General features: G+C 40.6%; 1 protein-coding gene across 1 annotated transcript in view; it reads right to left on the bottom strand.

Annotated features, from left to right (window-relative positions):
- Nucleotides 1–2,442: 2,442 nt before the first annotated feature.
- Nucleotides 2,443–22,204, bottom strand: part of IL17RC (interleukin 17 receptor C) — a 37,674-nt gene continuing 17,912 nt past the window's right edge. The window contains exons 5-19 of the mRNA XM_077276357.1: nt 21,383–21,513; nt 21,139–21,250; nt 17,890–17,934; nt 17,615–17,748; nt 16,908–16,967; nt 15,117–15,174; nt 14,746–14,924; nt 11,649–11,699; nt 11,347–11,395; nt 9,809–9,921; nt 8,691–8,759; nt 8,185–8,236; nt 4,831–4,926; nt 4,630–4,665; nt 2,443–3,852 (exon numbers count right to left, since the gene is read on the bottom strand). Of these exons, the coding sequence (XP_077132472.1) occupies nt 3,233–3,852; nt 4,630–4,665; nt 4,831–4,926; nt 8,185–8,236; nt 8,691–8,759; nt 9,809–9,921; nt 11,347–11,395; nt 11,649–11,699; nt 14,746–14,924; nt 15,117–15,174; nt 16,908–16,967; nt 17,615–17,748; nt 17,890–17,934; nt 21,139–21,250; nt 21,383–21,513 (1,805 nt within the window). The 3' untranslated portion in view covers nt 2,443–3,232. The remainder of the gene's footprint in view (nt 3,853–4,629; nt 4,666–4,830; nt 4,927–8,184; nt 8,237–8,690; nt 8,760–9,808; nt 9,922–11,346; nt 11,396–11,648; nt 11,700–14,745; nt 14,925–15,116; nt 15,175–16,907; nt 16,968–17,614; nt 17,749–17,889; nt 17,935–21,138; nt 21,251–21,382; nt 21,514–22,204) is intronic.

Raw genomic sequence — 22,204 nt, 5'->3', positions numbered from 1 at the left:
AACAGTTTTTTTTACAGGTTTTTGACCCCCGTACCTGGGCTTGGAAGGGGCTGGATGGAATTAGTCCAGGCTCCTGTCTAGTATTGCAGCTAGAAGTGAATGAGGCTGAGCTGTAACACCACACACCACCTGTGGTCAAAGGTGGCGCTGCATTTGGAAGAAAACAGCCATAGACAAACTAAGTCAATAGCTCCCCTACTTTTGGTTTTGCACCCAGTCGCTGGGGGTCATGTGAATAGAGATGGTCCCGCATGTGATGAACCACTGAAACCCCCTTGTATCCTAAAAAATGAGGCTATACATTTCTGGATGAGGGATGAGTGCAGAACATAAGGAAACAATCATAAAAGTCCGTGGTTGGGGAAACCCCTTTACTTCCTAGAAGTGACCTTGCACTTTCTTTTCTCCCATCAAGCATTTTTCAAAACCCCGATGTGGGAAAACATGGCTCAAATCACTGATCACATGACCCGCAAAATGATTTTACAATAAAAATGAATCAGAAGAGTCTTTCAAGTGTTTGAAGCAATTATTCTGGTGACTTTTGAAGCGTAACTGCACCAAGAAAAAAACTCTGTGTGCACATGACCTTGGGGGGAAATAAAAGTGATATTCCCCCCGTGATGAAGCGTGACGAAACGTGAGTCAATGTTTCACCAGCACAGAGTCTGTATGGGTATTCTGACTGCTATTTTGTATTTCTGGTAGTTTTGCTACCATTACCCTGACTCTCTTCAGTGTTAGGTGCTCAGTATCTGATCCTGGAGGCTCGTTGCTTACCATATGGAGCATTAGACCGGTTAATTGTAAGTTTCACCCCACTGCTTTTCATAGTCCCTGATGTATGCCCATGACATACGACCTAAGTGATCAGGAGTACAGTATTTTTTTTAATATGTCATTTATTCTTCTGTACATTATCCTCTTTGTGGTTTCCTTTATGCAATTTTCCCAATTTTAGGTAATGATTTTATTTTTATTAATAAAGATAAAATCAATTGGTGTGTATATATATATATATATATATATATATATATATATATATATATTTATTGGTATGGTATAATAGTCCTGAGCCGGACACATCAGTGACCGTTGTGGCGTTTTCTTACTTTACCAGACGGTACCACCAAATCTGTCCACATCTGTATATTCATTGCTTATATGCGAAGCCCCTGATGAAGCTTTCAATTGAGTCGAGTTCTAAAAACTTTAAAGTGTATATATATTTGATTTTTTTTTTATTTCTTCTGCTCGGGTGGAAAGTGTAAATCTTATTTCTGAAGTCTGATTTGTGGCGTCGCGTTAGCGCCCGGTCACATCTTCGTCCCTGTTATCAGTAACTTATAACTGGGTTCAAAGTTTACAAGAAAAGGCTGATCCTTAGCCTTGCGGGATCATTACATGGTGATAAACCAAGGAGTAAAAAAAAGGAGTGGCGCCTTCATTATGGCGCTGGGGGTTTGTCCTCGGGACTGTAGGGCCGTTTACCCTCCCAATTCTGGGGCCCCTCTTTTAAAGGCCCCATAGTAACTCCATACGTTAATGGAATACAATTGCATAAGTAGTAATTCCTCAATGTCAACGTCTTTACCCCCATTATATGGAAATGTCAGACCCCAATTATGAGGTCCAAATCGGCCAAAATAGAAGGCGGCTCCTAGTCTTGTACAGGAGCTTTTCCTTCCGTATAAATGCCCTTTTGGAAATGTGAGACCCTGTGTCAGTCGGTGACGTCACATCTTATCTGGGGGCAATCGGGGCCGGGTTTATTTATTTACATTGGCGCCGATGGTTTCCATTTAATATTGACATTGTAGACATGAAGGATACGTCACCGGTGGGTTTGGCGCCATTCCACTTGCTCACATGGACGCTACACAAGGCGACTCTTGTACACTGCACTCAGTAAATAAGTGTTTTCAGCTATGGACGCCACTGCCATGACCCTCATCGAATCAACAAACCAGGCAGTCCTTCCCCCATGGACCAGACTGACCCTTCTCTGCCATGTAATACTCCATTTTCCCTGTAGTGGCCGCTGTAGCTTCCCGCGATTACCGCTGATGCCCTGAGGTTTGGGAGGGTCCTACTTTTCATTGAAGATGCCCAGCTCATGGGCCAACATATCATAGATACAGGGGCCCAAGTGTTCAGGGGGCCACTACAACCTCCAAAGCCGGTGGAAAATGGACTGTGAAAAGAAGGAGACTGGCTTTGCTACTAGAAGTGAACCAGCCCCCTTCACACAATCCAAAATAGGATCTGCACCCAAAACTTTTAATTTGAAGTTTAATAGGTTGCACTCCTGTTTTATTTTTTTGTACGGTACATTCCCTTTAATTTAGAAAAATATTGTTCTACTAGATAGGGTCATTGCTATTATGTGGTGCCCGGAGTCTTTAATTCCACAGTAATACATGTAATTAAATTACTCGATAATAAAATAAATACATTTTTATTTCCTTCATGTCTTTCAAGATTGCACAATTTTTAGCAGATGAGATTCTTGATGTCACAAATTAAGAAATAATTTAAAAAAAAATGCACATATACAGACAGTGGTGAAAATTCAACTCTCGTTTCATAGAAACGAATTGATAAAACAACAGCACCAGAATTGAGAAATTCTCTGAATGTCAGAGAATGAAAAAAAAAAACTTCAGCTTTTTCTACCAATTCAATAAAACCGAAGCAACAAATCCAATCTTCATATTATATACGTAGAGTAGTCACATCTCTTACTTCTTATACACAGCTCCAAATCTTCTGCTTAGACAATGACTAGAGTGATAAAGTTCTGATGACCAGCAGCCACCACTAGGGGGAGCTTACTGTATACTATTGACTTCTCTACGCTCCCCCTAGTGGTCAAAAAGTTGAAGTTTATAGCTGAGGTTTTATAGAAGCCTCCACTATAATCCCAGTGTTCAGGAGTTCTTTTTTTGGTGAGGAAACTAGATTACAACCTCAATGTACTCTTTGTACCATCCGATGATTCAGACCTTGTATACGTTGGAGTTTTAGTGGCGCCACCCTCATACCCATTTTTATTTTGTCATTCTTCACCCTTCAAAAGGAGCTACAATATGTCCATTTCAGGAATCTTCTCCATTCCTTTTCCAATTTATGTAAACTCTGATGATTGGATGGTTCAATTTCACGCTTTTCGCTCAGCTTATAAATTGTGCCCGCATCCTCCACCATATGTGTAAGGAACTTTACTTGTCACTTACAGTAAGGGCTGTAATTCCACTGCAACATTTCCTACAGAATTCACAGATTCCGTCGTGACCCTGACGGAGAGTTTCTCCCGGATTTTGTTAGACTCTCTCTTCAGCTGTCTTTGGCCAAGTTTCTTGGCATTGACCCCTGCAATTTCCTTTAAAAACTTTTCAAGACACAAAGGTAACTCATAAGTAAGGACTGAATTGAATGGTTCAGGGACAGAGTTCTGACGGGAAGGGCTGAAAGTGGCAACAATATATCTCTCCAAGTCCCTCTTTTTACAAAAATCAGGCTCCACACAGTTTAGCACAGCTCCAAACGACTGGTATGGATCCAGGTCATTGCGTTGTGTCGGATCCTGGGCCTTCCAGGCAATGTACTTCTCTTTGGCCCCTTCGGAGAAGAGGAGAACAATCAAGCCATTCTTCTTAAAAACAGAGTCTTTCTCTTTTTGGTACCAAACCAGGGGGCCAATTTCACTCATTTTTATACGATGCCACTGGTCCAAGACCACGTCCAATTGGAGACCCTTCAAAGAAGAGGCAAATACCCGCACAAGGTTTTCATATTCTTTGTTGTCAGGAGAATAAAGAATCAAGACTCTACGGTTACTGAAGATTTCACCTGAGAAGACAAAAAAAAATGTGGTTTTATTTATACAGATGGGACTTTGATACAGCTTAGGGAGTGTTTTGGTTTTAAAGGGGTGAGGAAGTTGATGTTAATTATCTTTGAAGGAAATCATTGAGATATTACCCAAAAAAATCCTCCTGGACCTTGTCTACTATAAGCCCCTAACGTTCCCTCACCCACCGGGCCAAAAGGATCCTCTCGTCAAAGGCATTTCTTGCTATCACTGTCCCACCAGGGCTTAAAAAATGGATGTTTTTTCCAAGAAGGAAAAGCCAATGTGTCATAAATTGCTTAATCGTGTAGACCTACATTTTGAATGTGGCCAGAACTAGAGGGGACAAAAGTGACAACCAGTGTGAAATCCATTTTGTGGTACTCAGAGTAGTCAGAGCTTTCCTTCCTCCACGTGAGGTGGCAGTTCTTCTATCATGGACTGAAGCCCAACCCAAGCTGGAACTCAAGAAACAAAGCCATGGCTCCATAAGATTGTTCTTTAAAGGGATTGTCCAAGCAAAGACATTTTTCACCTATATACAGGATCGGTGGTAGCTTATAGATCGACCGGGGTCCGACTGCAGCGACCTGCACCATCGGCAGAATGAGGTCGCAGTTTCCTTAGCTTGACCACCACTCCATTCATTCCGTATGGAGCTGCCGAAAAAAGTTGAGCGCTGTCCAATAGAGAATGAATGGCGCAGCCTTCAGTTTCTATCGGCAGCCCCATAGAGAATGAATGGAGCAAATTACAGCTTTATAATTACTACTTACTGAGAGATTTTTCTGTGGTCACCGACTTTATCCACTCTGCAAAAACAAGTCAGAAAGTAATTTAAAAAAAAAAAATTCCATTTGCTTCGGCGATCAAGTGATTTCTCCTGGGATGTTGTAGCCAGTGACCCATTTTCCCTACAGCGGCCTCTAGAGGAGAAGTGTAGTATTACATGGTGAAGGCACAATATCAAAACTTACTTTTGAGATTTTCATTTTTTAAGAGCAAAATCAGCACAAAGCAGGCGATGGCCACGAGACACAACGCCCGAGACCAATTCCATCTGGATCTTTCATCTGAAGAAATAAAAATTATTAAATAGGTATAAAGCGGTCAAACAACTTTCTAATCTTTTGTAACACGATAATAAAGTAATTCTCCGTAATAGCCAACAGTGTAGAAAACCATGATTGCATTATTAAAAAAAAAAAAAAAAAAACAGCACCTCACATGGTTGGGAGTGGTATTGCAGCTCAGCTCCATTAACGTTAATGCTGTTAAACAGCAAAACCAGATTCTCGTTCTAATTTCTAATCCTGGAAAACCCCTTTAAATATGACATATAATAGAGTGGAAAGGTAATTTGGTAAGTTATACTTTTTTTATTGCTTTTTTTCTATATACATTTATTTTCTTATAATGATTTGCGTGCTGTAAACTCATTAAAACAGATTGTAGGCGGCTTCTTTCCATGACATTATATGTGAGGAACAATAAGACGGGAAAAGTGAAAGAGAAAGATGATACGTTTCCAAGAAATGATTTACTAGCAGGAAATGGAGGCCGGCGGCGAGAAGGTTTTCCCTGATTATTGACTTTTCTTGCATCGCTGATAGTGAATAATCATCGGAGTCAGATCTGCAGCCGGGTTCACATTGGACGTTTATAGGGAACATATCTGTGCTGGATGGGCGACCCCACCACGGCGGCCCCTTCCCTCTGGGGTCTCCTTACTAGATGCAGGGTCCGCCTCCCTGCTATGTGCCCACCGCTTGTAGCCGTGAGAGAAGATTCATCGATAATGTGGCACCATGTAGCTTTTCACGAGGTGCGACTATAGCGCACATTGCCCCAAATTTATTTTTAAAAAATGGTGAAACAAATTTTTAATTTTGTAATTTTTTTTTTTTTTACTTTTTAGGGGCGAAAACAGTGCAAAAAGTGATTAAAAATAATAAAAATATAAGTTCATCAATAATAAAAAATGCACAATAATATAAGAAAAAAAATAGACAAAAAATGGCTGTCACCAGATTTCACAATACAAGCACATATTATGAAATAAGCCTGATGTGGCTGGTGTACTTACTTTGCAAACCCATGACAGCATGACTTTCTGAAAGTTTAAACTCAGTCTCCGCCCACCTAACCTGATTGACAGCTCCTCAGTGTCCCTCCTCCCTGCTTACAATCCACTGTGCTCCTGACAAGCTGCAGCAGACAGGATGAGTTATCGGACACTGACCCGCCAGGTGGGTGGAGAGTGGATACACTTGAGCTCATGAGCTCTCCCTCTTCAGCTAGACTCCTAAATGCTCATTTTAATAGAGGGATTACACAGCCTTTCTTACGTGGATTTTATCAGTAAGCACACCAGCCTCATCAGGTCTAAAAGATCTTGACATTAATTTAATGCAGTTTGCATTGTGAAATCTGGTGACAGATCTATTTTAATAAAAAACATTATAAATCACATATTAACTTTACTGCCATTTTGCTTCCTCTTGTTCTCTTGGCTGCTCCTCTGTGTAGGGTTCTGGGTCACTAACGGGTCAGAATCTGAGATAATCAGAAGCAAATACCGCACATAGCTCCCTTCAACGACATAAACATGCGCTAATCTGGGCAAAGGTCATTGTACAGGAGGAGGAGGTGAGCTGTGACATCACCTATTGTGAATGATGGATCCTGTGTTATCTACTGTATATAGAGGTGTTATCAGTCATTGTACAGGAGGAGGAGGTAAGCTGTGACGTCCCCTATTGTGAATGATGGATCCTGTGTTATCTGCTGTATATAGAGGTGTTATCAGTCATTGTACAGGGGGAGGAGGTGAGATGTGACATCACCTATTGTGAATGGTGGATCCTGTGTTATCTACTGTATATAGAGGTGATATCAGTCATTGTACAGGAGGAGGAGGTGAGCTGTGACATCACCTATTGTGAATGGTGGATCCTGTGTTATCTACTGTATATAGAGGTGTTATCAGTCATTGTACAGGAGGAGGAGGTGAGCTGTGACATCACCTATTGTGAATGGTGGATCCTGTGTTATCTACTGTATATAGAGGTGTTATCAGTCATTGTACAGGAGGGGGAGGTGAGCTGTGACATCAGCTATTGTGAATGGTGGATCCTGTGTTATCTACTGTATATAGAGGTGTTATCAGTCATTGAACAGGAGGAGGAGGAGGTGAGCTGTGACATCACCTGTTGTGAATGGTGGATCCTGTGTTATCTACTGTATATAGAGGTGATATCAGTCATTGTACAGGAGGAGGAGGTGAGCTGTGACATCAGCTATTGTGAATGGTGGATCCTGTGTTATCTACTGTATATAGAGGTGTTATCAGTCATTGTACAGGAGGGGGAGGTGAGCTGTGACATCACCTATTGTGAATGGTGGATCCTGTGTTATCTATTGTATATACAGGGGTTATCAGTCATTGTACGGGAGGAGGAGGTGAGCTGTGACATCACCTATTGTGAATGGTGGATTCTGTGTTATCTACTGTATATAGAGGTGTTATCAGTCATTGTACAGGAGAAGAAGGTGAGCTGTGACATCACCTATTGTGAATGGTGGATTCTGTGTTATCTACTGTATATAGAGGTGTTATCAGTCATTGAACAGGAGGAGGAGGAGGTGAGCTGTGACATCACCTGTTGTGAATGATGGATCCTGTGTTATCTGCTGTATATAGAGGTGTTATCAGTCATTGTACAGGAGGAGGAGGTAAGCTGTGACGTCCCCTATTGTGAATGATGGATCCTGTGTTATCTGCTGTATATAGAGGTGTTATCAGTCATTGTACAGGAGGAGGAGGTGAGCTGTGGCATCACCTATTGTGAATGGTGGATCCTGTGTTATCTACTGTATATAGAGGTGTTATCAGTCATTGTACAGGAGGAGGAGGTGAGCTGTGACATCACCTATTGTGAATGGTGAATCCTGTGTTATCTACTGTATATAGAGGTGTTATCAGTCATTGTACAGGAGGAGGTGAGCTGTGACATCACCTATTGTGAATGGTGGATCCTGTGTTATCTACTGTATATAGAGGTGTTATCAGTCATTGTACAGGAGGAGGTGAGCTGTGACATCACCTATTGTGAATGGTGGATCCTGTGTTATCTACTGTATATAGAGGTGTTATCAGTCATTGTACAGGAGAAGGAGGTGAGCTGTGACATCAGCTATTGTGAATGGTGGATCCTGTGTTATCTACTGTATATAGAGGTGATATCAGTCATTGTGCAGGAGGAGGAGGTGAGCTGTGACATCACTTGATAATTTGCCGCATGTATGTAAATCCACTACTTTATACTTACACTTTTCCACATTGCAGGCGTAGAACTCGTGATTTTTATCTGGTTTGAAGATCTATAAAGACAGAGAAGTTTTGCATGAGCTCTTGCTGGACGCGCGGTCTCGCTACTATTACAACATCTACTAGGGGGTTTAATGTTTTCGGTAATACAGTTTTTACAGCTTTCTTTTATTTCTTGCATTTCAATTCCTCATCATTTTTTGGGAAAATTACTGGTTACATCTGAAGTATAAAAAAAAGAAAAAACTTCAGAAACTTGTATCCAGACTTGTAGCAAACAATCCAGGATATTTCTGCTGTAAAATTGTAATTGTAGCAAACTTTCAGCTGTGAGAAGTGTTAGGCCTTGAAGCTTTTATTCCTCAGGATGTCAACAACAAGAAGGTTATTGTTCGCTGACAGCAAGCGGAGATCTTCCAATTGATGAGGACTGAAGAACAACATATATGAAGTTTGTAGAACTTTATTGGTGGAACAATGAGAACTGTTGGTTTGGTCGGTTCTTACCTTCATACATTCCCCTGCGATGATATCCTCCACTATCTTCTGTTCTAGGAATCCTGTTCCTCTTCTCACCTGAACGGAGGATGGGGGTTATACTGGTCGCTATGATCACTTTATCACATTGACTATAATGGCACATAATCAATAACTATGTAATGGAAGTCAAAAGAACAAAAAAAAAAAGAAACTTTTTTGCTCATCTCTCCTCAACTCTTTTTCACCCTTCCTCCTTTTTCGGACCTCCGCCCCTTGTTGTTCTTCAGAAGGTTACACACTGTCACATTGGTGCTCAATTTAATGCATCGTGCCCCCACAAGATGGCGGAGACCCAAAACAAGAAGAAGATGGAAGCCAGAAGACAGAGGAGGCGTTTGGAGAAAAGGTATGATGAGACATGAGTGTATGTCATTTTTCTTTTATGTCTTTGTAGCAGATTCGTTTCGCACCATATCTATTCCGTTTTTCCCGGCCGAATTCTGATCCTCTTTGGCTCCCACTATCATTGAGAACTTATCGAGCTTAATAATCAGATTTCATTCGTAACTTTTGGAACGAATATTTTTATAGGGAACCTTTTAGTAGAAATCTGCTCTGCCATTGCTGAGCAACTAAGTAGTGAAGTTACGAGAAAATTAAATGGAAAAGCTTTGGAGTACGTCCGTTTGTGCCCGTTATTCCTTTTTTTCCCCCCCTCCTGCCTGTGATGATGGACATTTCAGGCAGGACCCACCACAAGCCTCCCCAGCTACCATTACTTCCACGGACGGTGCTCACGCAGTGCCGCAGACCTTTCTGCACATGCGCCGCCCCAAGCAGTAACGAAACCTGGGTGAGATCACGGCTGGAGAGGCAGATGGCGTTGACCTGCTATAAAAGTCCATCACAGGCCGTACGGAGAAGAAAAGGAAGAACTGGAAGTGCACTGACACGTCCCAGTGCACTTCTAGCTAAATTGCTTGTGCTTGCCCAGCAATGATTCGGATTTCTACAAGAAAGGTATCGTTTCGATCAGGGTGGTAGCGCCTGTACCGCCATGAGAATAGTTCCCTCCCAAAATACTTATTTGAGGAAGTATCAAGGCCCTAATGAACACTGGGGGTTGTAGTTATGGGATCCAGTACCTGGTCGGTTGCATTTTCCAATGTCACGCACTTGTTTTCTCCCACAAAGCAGAAAGAAGTGTTTTCATGTTTGTGCCTCAAGATTAGGACTTCATTCTTCTTCTGTTTTGTCCCTGGGATGGAGAATGGGGGACAGATAACATCCTGGAGGGACTGTGAATGTAAACTGACCTTGGAGTAACGAAAGCACGGTGGCGTATTGTGAAATGCGTGAGCGTGGGGTGAAGTGTTCCCATTACTAGGACCAAGAACAACCTCCTTGTTAACCATTTCTTGCCAGGTGTCCCCCTCTGCTGCCTCCTGTGGTCTTAACGTGGAGGTCCAACCTCTGAGACCCCACAAAGATGAGCGAACTCATTGTAATTTCTTTAAATTTGTTTCAAATTTTCCCAAATTCGATGAATTTTTCGAAATTCAAATCAGGCAAATCCAACAAAATGGAAGCCAGTCGACTGCCATTATTTTGGATTCAGACCAACCAAGTAGGGCTTAAAAAAACTAAATATTAAAATCTCCTGGACCCTTGACTGTCCCTGATGCCGCCGCTCCCCGCTGCCCCTTGGATGGCTCCGTAAGGCACCCGCTACGGCTCTGGTCTCTTCTTCAGTCTTTGCAAGCACATCCGGCGCGCGTCCAGGCCCTGGTGCACTTTTTACCACCATGACATGTCCTTCACCTGAGGCGGCATCACGGGGCAATGTATACCACGTCGTCAGAATGTGTATCTAGGCCGGAACTGGTAAAGAGGAGACCGGACTAAGGAACAGGTGCCTTAGGAAGCCTGCCAAGGATCGATGTGGAGCGGCAAAGACAGGTGCGGTGAGTATGGGATGAATAGTTTTTAACCGCTCCCTGGCCCCAGGGGATAACAATCTACATTCCCTATCAGTTTGACTTTGGAGTGTGGGAGGAAACCAGGGAACGTGGAAGAAACTCACATAAATATGGGGGGGAGAGCATACAAACTCCTTGCAGATGTTGTCCATGGCGGGATTTGATCACAGAACCCCAAAGTTTCAGAGCAACAATGCTAACCACTGAGACACCGTGTGCTAATCATTGAGCCATTGTGTGCTAATCACTGAGCCACTGTGTGCTAACCACTGAGCCATTGTGTTCTAATCACTGAGCCACTGTGTGCTAACCACTGACCCACTGTGTGCTAACCACTGAGCCATTGTGTGCTAATCACTGAGCCACTGTGTGCTAACCACTGAGCCACTGTGCTAACCACTGAGTCACCGTGTGTTAATCACTAAGCCATTCTGTGCTAACCACTGAACCACTGTGCGCTAACCACTGAGCCACTGTCTGCTAACCACTGAGCCACTGGCTTTTTTGTAATGGCAAACAGGGCACATTCAATTTGCATCAAATATGTTTGATACAAATTGAATTTCCTAGATGAATTAGATTTTTTTTTGTGGAAGACTCACTCTTCTCAGCTTTCTCCACCACAGAGAATGAACGGAGCGGCGGATATAGCTGTCAGCAGGATGATACTGTAATCGTGTCTATGTCCATATAACAGTACTTACCAGTGATGGGTAAGCAGCGGGTGTGTAAAACTTCCCCTTTAATGGACACCTATAAAAACAGACAAAAAAGTTACTATAAAGTCTATATTTAATCACATTTGAGCTACTATTTCCCCAATACCCTTCCCTGCCCAGAGTATAACACAAGTAGCTCATCGATTTCAATGTGAATGGTGTAATACCTAATTTTCCCTGAGGTGGCGCTGCAAGGGATTGATGACATCATCATTCCCACAGTCTGATTGGTTACAGGATGTTTTAGCCCCACCCACTTTACAGCATTTTACTTTATGGTTTTGTACCTGGAGGCACAGCGACGGGTGCAGATTCTCCAACTTCACAGATCCAATTTGCTGTTGAAAGACAAAGTAAAATCAGATTATTTCTCACCGTGTCCCGCACCGCTGGGGTCCGTCCTATGACCTATAATCACATGCAATGGCCACATATTATAGTCACTGACTCATTATAAATTCCTTCTGTCTGATGTCTCATCTAATTGATTCTTGGCAGATATACGACCTAACCGCGTTGTAATCCTACGGCACCGTGAGGATGGGTGTGCGGCATTAATATTCATCTGTGCTGGAGGACGACATGACAGTGCACAGCCTAAATTAGGGTATGCAAACAAAGAGACAGACACACGCTCGCGCAGGTACACACACGTGTACCCATAGACCCCTAAACGCCAGCGTTCCAAATGGTAGACGGGGGCCAAAGTTTAGATTATGGTCCGGGAGGGCAGCTGTACAAGGGCCGAGAGAAAATGGGGCCACTACCATCTCCAAAGTATTATTGGACTGCACAGGGCCCATGTACTGTTTTTGCACAGGGGACCTTACTTTGTATGTGTCCACCACTGATTCCCGTTACTCCCCTATTTAGGCACACAGATAAAAGTTTAACAGTCTATGGGGATCATGCTATCCATGCAACACAGATCTGTGATATTGGGCCCCAATATCAGTGCCAGCGTCCTGCCGTGCTACTCTGCTAGAGATAAAGAGAGATACATTGATATTAGATTAGACAGGTACCCGGCTCGTTAGATATCTGACCTCTTTTTTTATTTTATTTGCACCCGTGCAAGAAAAGGAAGCACGAAGTACAATAATACAAGCGCTGAACATTCCGTCGCATTCCGCAACATTCCGAATGCTCCATTAACCTTCATCTCATTCCAGGGGGGTGAGTGTTATGACCCCAGTGGACAGGGTCTCAGAGGAACGTGTAAGTCTGCAAGATACAAAAATCCAGCTCATAGGGCTGTGGTAACTGGGTTGACCAAATAGCTACTCCTAACGCCAACACTAGAAGTAGCCGGGGATCATGCCTATGGTGATCGCTAGATGACTCGCGCCAGCCGGAGAATCTAACTACCCCTAGGAGAAGAAAACAAAGACCTCTCTTGCCTCCAGAGAAAGGGACCCCAAAGCAAGATACAAGCCCCCCACAAATAATAACGGTGAGGTAAGAGGAAATGACAAACACAGAAATGAACCAGGTTCAGCAAAGAGAGGCCAGCTTACTAATAGCAGAATATAGCAAGATAACTTATCTGGTCAACAAAAACCCTATAAAAATCCACGCTGGAGATTCAAGAACCCCTGAACCGTCTAACGGTCCGGGGGGAGAACACCAGCCCCCTAGAGCTTCCAGCAAAGGTCAGGATACAGATAGGAACAAGCTGGACAAAAATACCAAACGAAACAAAAGCAAAAAGCAAAGAAGCAGACTTAGCTTGAAAAACAGGAACCAGGATCAGAGGACAAGAGCACAACAGATTAGCTCTGATTTCAACGATGCCAGGCATTGAACTGAAGGTCCAGGGAGCTTATATAGCAACGCCCCTGAACTAACGGCCCAGGTGAGGATATAGGAAAAGACAGACGCTCCAGAGTCAAATCACTAATGACCACTAGAGGGAGCAAAAAGCAAAATCACAACAGGTGAGGAGGAGGGTAATGTGTGCGTCCAACAATGTAGACTTTGCCCAAACCATAAAATCCACCCAGTAATATAAAGTCTTATAAAAAAAAATAGCCAAAGAAAAGGAATGTAATAGATGGCAGCAAAGATGGCCAACCTGAACATGGTTCATCTAATGCCTTCAAGAAAAGAAAAAATTCTAGTAATTTTTTTTTTTTTTCAGGTGGTGAAAAGGAGGCTGTGGGGGGTAAGGGATTTTAGGTGGATTTATCTTGTAAAATGGTTATTTTTCTATGCGATATTTAATAAAAATAAAGACATTATAAAAAGTAATTGGGCCACTTGTAAATCATCAGTATGGACGTTATCACCCCTGTTCTCACCCTCCCAGCCCCTTGAATCTCCCTCATCAAAATAATAATTAAAATAAATAAATAAATAACAATCCTGAATTATAGGGTCCCTTTTTGTCAAGGAACACTAGTTGTAATCGCATAGTGTTGGGGGAGAGCAATATGGGCTGTTGCCCCAGGCCCCTTATTGTAGGGGGCACAAAATTTGGAGACCACCCTCCATCAAATGATCCAATGCACCAAGCGATGAAGGAAACTGTTGCTGAATTTGGAGTGGGGCACAGGGACGCAGTGAGAGCCCACCGTCTGGCGTGTTGAATGGGTAAAGCTTTGTCAATTTTGTAGTTGCTGACAGTTGCAGTCAAGATGCATTTGTCATCGGCTGCTGGGCTCTGCATAGGCAGCAAACTATAAGTATATGAGTGTTATCTTAAAATACTATACATGTGCTTGGTGGGATAAGAGGTTTAATATGCTCGCACAGGTACACACACGTGTACCCATAGACCCCTAAACGCCAGCGTTCCAAATGGTAGACGGGGGCCACGCTACATATTGTGGTCTGGGGGGGGGGCAGCTGTACAAGGGCCGAGAGAAAATGGGGCCACTACTATCTCCAAAGTATTATTGGACTGCACAGGGCCCATGTACAGTTTTTGCACAGGGGCCCTTTTTTGTATGTGTCCACCACTGATTCCCGTTACACCCCTATTTAAGCACACAGATATAAGTATAACAGCCTATGGGGATCATGCTATCCATGCAACACAGATCTGTGATATTGAGCCCCAATATCAGTGCGGGCATCCTGCCATGCTACTCTGCTAGAGATAAAGATGGAGAAATATGAGCTAGAGATATCGAGAGATATCGGCTGCTGGGCTCTGCATAGGCAGCAAACTATAATTACATGAGTGTTTTCTTAAAATACTATACATGTGCTTGGTGGGATAAGGGGTTTAATACTGAACTAGTGGAAGGGATTCAGGGAGAGCTAATGGTCCATGTGTTGGGGAGGCCCAAACTACTGGCCTAATCTCGGGCGCTGGAAGGTTGAACGAAAAAAATTCCTATTAAGCAGTTTAAGAAATAAAAACTGAAGTGAAGCCTTCACCTCGCTCAGAATCTCCTTCCTGGTGTTCATGATTTCTCGGCATTCTGAGTGGTCATTGGGTTTCCAACAAAGCGAAAATTCGGCGGAGAGATTGCAAGGCGCTGAGAGGTTGTAGAGCGGAGTGTTGTTCTCTATTTTCACATTAAACGCACTCGATCTCACAATCTTCTCTTCTGACGCTGAAATAAATCAGAAACCAGATTTTATTTTAAGGCCACATTCACACTAGCAGTATTTGGTCAGTATTTTACATCAGTATTTGTAAGCCAAAACCAGGAGTAGAACAATCAGGGGGAAAGTCTAATAGAAACATATGCACCACTTCTGGATTTATAACCTTCCTGGCTTTGGCTATGTATTTTTATACAAACCTGATGAAAATGGGCAATGTAAGGTCCTGACAGCGTCCACCAGATCACTGTACCAAGCCTGCGGGGACAACACCACAAATATCATGTGAAAAAAGAAAAACGTTAGATAGGAGCTACACGCTGTCTCCAGGATTAACAAGAAAGGTCCATCCTCATCAGCCCCCCCGATATCAGGAGATACGTCCGACTCCGCTTATCAGACAGTTGCTGTCCCCTCTCCCTATGACCAGGACATGTCTGGCTGACTAGGGCTGGATCCCTGTTTTCGTGGGCCCAGGGCAAAAGAGTCTCCGTGGACCCCTTTAACACATACCACAATTCATGATAAACACATACGGCAGAGAAAAATAGGGATAGCACAATGCCAAAGATTTCACTTCTTACATTACATGAATGATATCTACAGCTCAGAAACCAGACAGTATAGTCCGCCATACAGTATAATGAGCCCCATATATTGCTCCATACAGAATAATGAGCCCCATATAATGCTCCATACAGAATAATGAGCCCCATATAATGCTCCATACAGTATAATGAACCCCATATATTGCTTCATACAGAATAATGAGCCCCATATATTGCTCCATACAGAATAATGAGCTTCAACTATTGCTCCATACAGAATAATGAGCCCCATATATTGCTCCATACAGTATAATGAGCCCCAAAAATTGCTCCATTCAGTATTATGGGCCCCATATATTGCTTCATATAGAATAATGAGCCCCATATATTGCTCCATACAGTATAATGAGCCCCATATATTGCTCCATACAGTATTATGGGTACCACATAGTCCTCCATACAGTATTATGGGCACCACATAGCCATCCATATAGAATAACATGCCCAATATATTGCTCCATACGGTACAATGAGTCCCATATATTGCTCTATACAGTATTATGGGTACCACATAGTCCTCCATACAGTATTATGGGAACCACATAGTGCTCCATACAGTATAATGACACCCATATATTGCTCCACACAGAATAATGAGCCCCATATATTGCTCTATACAGTATATAATGCCCCCATATATTGCTCCATACAGTATTATGGGAACCACATAGTGCTCCATACAGTATAATGACACTCATATATTGCGCCACACAGAATAATGAGCTCCATATATTGCTCTATACAGTATATAATGCCCCCATATATTGCTCCATACAGTATTATGGACCCCATATTTTGCTCCATACAGAATAATGGGTCCCATATAATGCTCCATACAGTTTATGATGGGCCCCATGTAATGCTCCAGTGTATGATGGGCCCCATATAATGCTCCATACAGAATAATGGGTCCCATATAATGCTCCATACAGTTTATGATGGGCCCCATATAATACTCCAGTGTATGATGGGCCCCATATAATGCTCCAGTGTATGATGGGCCCCATATAATGCTCCAGTGTATGATGGGCCCCATATAATGCTCCAGTGTATGATGGGCCCCATATAATGTTCCAGTCGTGACGTCATCGCACCCTCTCATCTGAAACGTCAGAGTCACTAGATGCAGAAGACGCCGCAGCAGCGGTAACTATTGCAAGTGCCGGGGCCCTGACCAAGCAGCGGGGGGCCCACTCACGGGCGCCGGCACAGGCATCGGGCTCCCATAGCGCACCACTGTCCCCGCCGGCGAGTGGACCCCCCAGCTGCTTTGGGCCCCAGCGCTTGTCCGACCATAAGATTTTTTCTAGTTAGCAACACTATTCACAAAGAGAACATCTCTACTCAACCCCCAAAGTGAACACAGAATAATAGAAAACTTACTTCAAAACACAAACACGGGACGATATCTGATTTTGGGAAAATGTAACGCTGATCTCCATACTGAAAGGGAGAAAAATGTACTGAGTAACTATAAGCAATGATTACAATATCTATCTATCTATCTATCTATCTATCTATCTATCTATCTATCTATCTATCTATTATCTATTATCTATCATCTATCTATTATCTATCTATCATCTATCTATCATCTATCTATTATCTATCTATCTATCTATCTATCTATCTATCTATCTATTATCTATCATCTATCATCTATCTATTATCTATTATCTATCTATTATCTATAATCTATATATCTATTATCTATCTATCTATCTATCTATCTATCTATCTATCTATCTATTATCTATCTATCTATCTATCTATCTATCTATTATTTATCTATCTATCTATCTTTCTTTCTATCTATCTATCTATCTATCTATCTATCTATCTATTATCTATCTATTATCTATCTATCTATCTATCTACTGCTAATGGATCAGTAAAGCCATGATTTTTCATTTTGATTTTTGGAGTGCTGCTTGTTTTTTTCTGATTATCTGATTGTTAATCTATCATCTGTCTATTATCTATCTATGATCTATCCATCCAGCTCCTATTTTATATCCTATCTATTCCTCTATCTACTGTATACTTCATAAATATTAATAAATAATACCGTCCATTGTGCCAATACTCACTAATTTGTATGTTGTGTCATTTCGATCGTGTCTGGATTTATGATAGACTCGTAGCGTTGTGTTCCTCGCAGAGGTTCCATTATTTATACTAACAGACATGTTATGGCTGACACCAGTTACATTTATCCAGGGTGCTGCATGGAAAAGAAGCAGGTTTGTAATAATTTAGTTATAGAAATTAATATCCTGCAGTTGTCAGGATGGGAGAGGTGGAAAACAACAGCGTGAATACCTCTGCTCTAAACCAATACTTAGAATATCAAATATATATTTACCTTCACATTCCAGAATATTCTCCTTTGGATCCAGTTCTTTGCAAGCTTCAAAACAGCAAAATATTTATTAGAATTTGTACGTAAAATTATTTAACAATCTACTACACTGTTGACATTCATAAAGTTCAATTGTTTCTTAGCTACAATAATACTGCCCCTATGTAAAAGAATATAACTACTATAATACTGCTCCTATGTACAAGAATATAACTACTATAATACTGCTCCTATGTACAAGAATATAACTACTATAATACTGCTCCTATGTACAAGAATATAACTACTATAATACTGCCCCTATGTACAAGAATATAACTACTATAATACTGCCCCTATGTACAAGAATATAACTACTATAATACTGCTCCTATGTGCAAGAATATAATTACTATAATACTGCCTCTATGTACAAGAATACAACTACTATAATACTGCTCCTATGTACAAGAATATAACTACTATAATACTGCTCCTATGTACAAGAATATAACTACTATAATACTGCTCCTATGTATAAGAATATAACTACTATAATACTGCTCCTATGTACAAGAATATAACTACTATAATACTGCCCCTATGTACAAGAATACAACTACTATAATACTGCTCCTATGTACAAGAATATAACTACTATAATACTGCTCCTATGTACAAGAATATAACTACTATAATACTGACCCCTATATACAAGAATATAACTACTATAATACTGCTCCTATGTACAAGAATATAACTACTATAATACTGCCCCCTATGTACAAGAATATAACTACTATAATACTGCTCCTATGTACAAGAATATAACTACTATAATACTGCTCCTATATACAAGAATATAACTACTATAATACTGCTCCTATGTGCAAGAATATAACTACTATAATACTGCCCCTATGTACAAGAATATAACTACTATAATACTGCTCCTATATACAAGAATATAACTACTATAATACTGCCCCTATGTACAAGAATATAACTACTATAATACTGCTCCTATATACAAGAATATAACTACTATAATACTGCTCCTATGTGCAAGAATATAACTACTATAATACTGCTCCTATATACAAGAATATAACTACTATAATACTGCTCCTATGTGCAAGAATATAACTACTATAATACTGCTCCTATGTACAAGAATATAACTACTATAATACTGCCCCTATGTACAAGAATATAACTACTATAACACTGCTCCTATGTACAAGAATATAACTACTATAATACTGCCCCTATGTACAAGAATATAACTACTATAATACTGCCCCTATGTACAAGAATATAACTACTATAATACTGCTCCTATATACAAGAATATAACTACTATAATACTGCTCCTATGTACAAGAATATAACTACTATAATACTACTCCTATATACAAGAATATAACTATTATAATACTGCCCCTATGTACAAGAATATAACTACTATAATACTGCCCCTATGTACAAGAATACAACTACTATAATACTGCTCCTATGTACAAGAATATAACTACTATAATACTGCTCCTATGTACAAGAATATAACTACTATAATACTGCTCCTATGTATAAGAATATAACTACTATAATACTGCTCCTATGTACAAGAATATAACTACTATAATACTGCCCCTATATACAAGAATATAACTACTATAATACTGCTCCTATGTGCAAGAATATAACTACTATAATACTGCTCCTATGTACAAGAATATAACTACTATAATACTGCCCCCTATGTACAAGAATATACAGTAACTACTATAATACTGCCCCTATGTACAAGAATATAACTGCTATAATACTGCCCCTATATACAAGAATATAACTACTATAATACTGCCCCTATGTACAAGAATATAACTACTATAATACTGCCCCTATGTACAAGAATATAACTACTATAATACTGCTCCTATGTACAAGAATATATCTACTATAATACTGCCCCTATGTACAAGAATATAACTGCTATAATACTGCCCCTATATACAAGAATATAACTACTATAATACTGCTCCTATGTGCAAGAATATAACTACTATAATACTGCTCCTATGTACAAGAATATAACTACTATAATACTACTCCTATATACAAGAATATAACTATTATAATACTGCTCCTATGTACAAGAATATAACTACTATAATACTGCCCCTATGTACAAGAATACAACTACTATAATACTGCCCCTATGTACAAGAATATATCTACTATAATACTGCCCCCTATGTACAAGAATATAACTACTATAATACTGCTCCTATGTACAAGAATATAACTACTATAATACTGCCCCTATGTACAAGAATATAACTACTATAACACTGCTCCTATGTACAAGAATATAACTACTATAATACTGCCCCTATGTACAAGAATATAACTACTATAATACTGCCCCTATGTACAAGAATATAACTACTATAATACTGCTCCTATGTACAAGAATATAACTACTATAATACTGCTCCTATGTACAAGAATATAACTACTATAATACTGCTCCTATGTACAAGAATATAACTACTATAATACTGCTCCTATGTACAAGAATATAACTACTATAATACTGCTCCTATGTACAAGAATATAACTACTATAATACTGCTCCTATGTACAAGAATATAACTACTATAGTACTGCCCCTATATACAAGAATATAACTACTATAATACTGCCCCTATGTACAAGAATATAACTACTATAATACTGCCCCTATGTACAAGAATATAACTACTATAATACTGCTCCTATGTACAGGAATATAACTACTATAATACTGCTCCTATGTACAAGAATATAACTACTATAATACTGCCCCTATGTACAAGAATATAACTACTATAATACTGCTCCTATGTACAGGAATATAACTACTATAATACTGCTCCTATGTACAAGAATATAACTACTATAATACTGCTCCTATGTACAAGAATATAACTACTATAATACTGCTCCTATATACAAGAATATAACTACTATAATACTGCTCCTATGTACAGGAATATAACTACTATAATACTGCTCCTATATACAAGAATATAACTACTACAATACTGCTCCTATGTACAAGAATATAACTACTATAATACTGCTCCTATGTACAAGAATATAACTACTATAATACTGCTCCTATGTACAAGAATATAACTACTATAATACTGCCCCTATGTACAAGAATATAACTACTATAATACTGCCCCTATGTACAAGAATATAACTGCTATCATTGTCCCTTACCGGGTAAGTTGTGGTGCACGTGTAGTTCCTCCATGTACTTTGGTTCTGTGTACGACGTTATGTTGAGGCCATTCCCGGGTCTCGCACTAACACTGTTATATATTACAGATCCCTGTAGTGTAAATAAATAGAACTATTATACAATGACAATTCTATTACTAATAAATGGCTGCTGTAACTTTTTGCGTCCCGGGAAGTGATCGGGGTTCGGCCTCCATCCAGGACAGGAATGATGGATCCTTACCACCTTGATGCGGTTGTTGGTGTCGGGTCTCCGTGGAATTGACAACTGAGACAATGAAATTCTCACAAAGGAGCAGAGATTGCTGCTGGGTACAAGCCGCAGTATGTACAGGTCGGCACAGAGCAAGGAATCTGCAAACACAAGGTGATAGTTTGACTTTGTTGACTTCGGAGAAACAGGAACAGAGACAGCTGGAGGGTTCACTAACTATTTACCAAGCAATATCCAAAAGGAAACAGACGACGTAAATTGTACTAATGCCTAATAAACCCACAATTAATTGGTATTTGATCATCAGGTACAGGTTGGCATGAAAAGGCAGCGGACTGGAAAACAGCCCTTGGAAAAGAGACCCAGGAGGTGAGGATGCCCCCTCCCCAGAATGGACCCCACTGGCCCATTTTGCCAACCCATGTCCAACAATGGGGTCCTGAACAGGATACATCCATGCCCCCGACACATATTGTAATATTTGGTTGTCAAATTGGGAGGTCTTATGAAAATATACCCCAAATTGGTGTTTTTGTGACCCTTCTTGGATGGAATGTGGAAGGGGCTTGTGTGGGGAATTAGAGGGGTCATCCAGAATTAGAAAAAAATAGAGTCTTTCTTGCAATGCCAGCGTCACACGTGTCCATGGGTTGTAGCTGCTCTTATAACTCCATTGAGGTGAATTGGGCTAAGCTGCAATACCACACACAACCTGTGGACAGGGGTGGTGCCGTTTTATTAAGACCCCCATCTTTTTCCAATGCTCTTGGAACTAGTGGGTGGTCCTGAACAAGGCAGATGCAGGCTTTTAACCAGCTTTACATGCACCAG

The sequence above is a fragment of the Ranitomeya variabilis genome, chromosome 8 (assembly GCF_051348905.1).
Source record: "Ranitomeya variabilis isolate aRanVar5 chromosome 8, aRanVar5.hap1, whole genome shotgun sequence".
Classification (NCBI taxonomy): Eukaryota; Metazoa; Chordata; class Amphibia; order Anura; family Dendrobatidae; genus Ranitomeya; species Ranitomeya variabilis.
The sequence above is the reverse complement of the archived record's forward strand: the minus strand, read 5'-3'. Positions and strand labels throughout refer to the sequence as shown.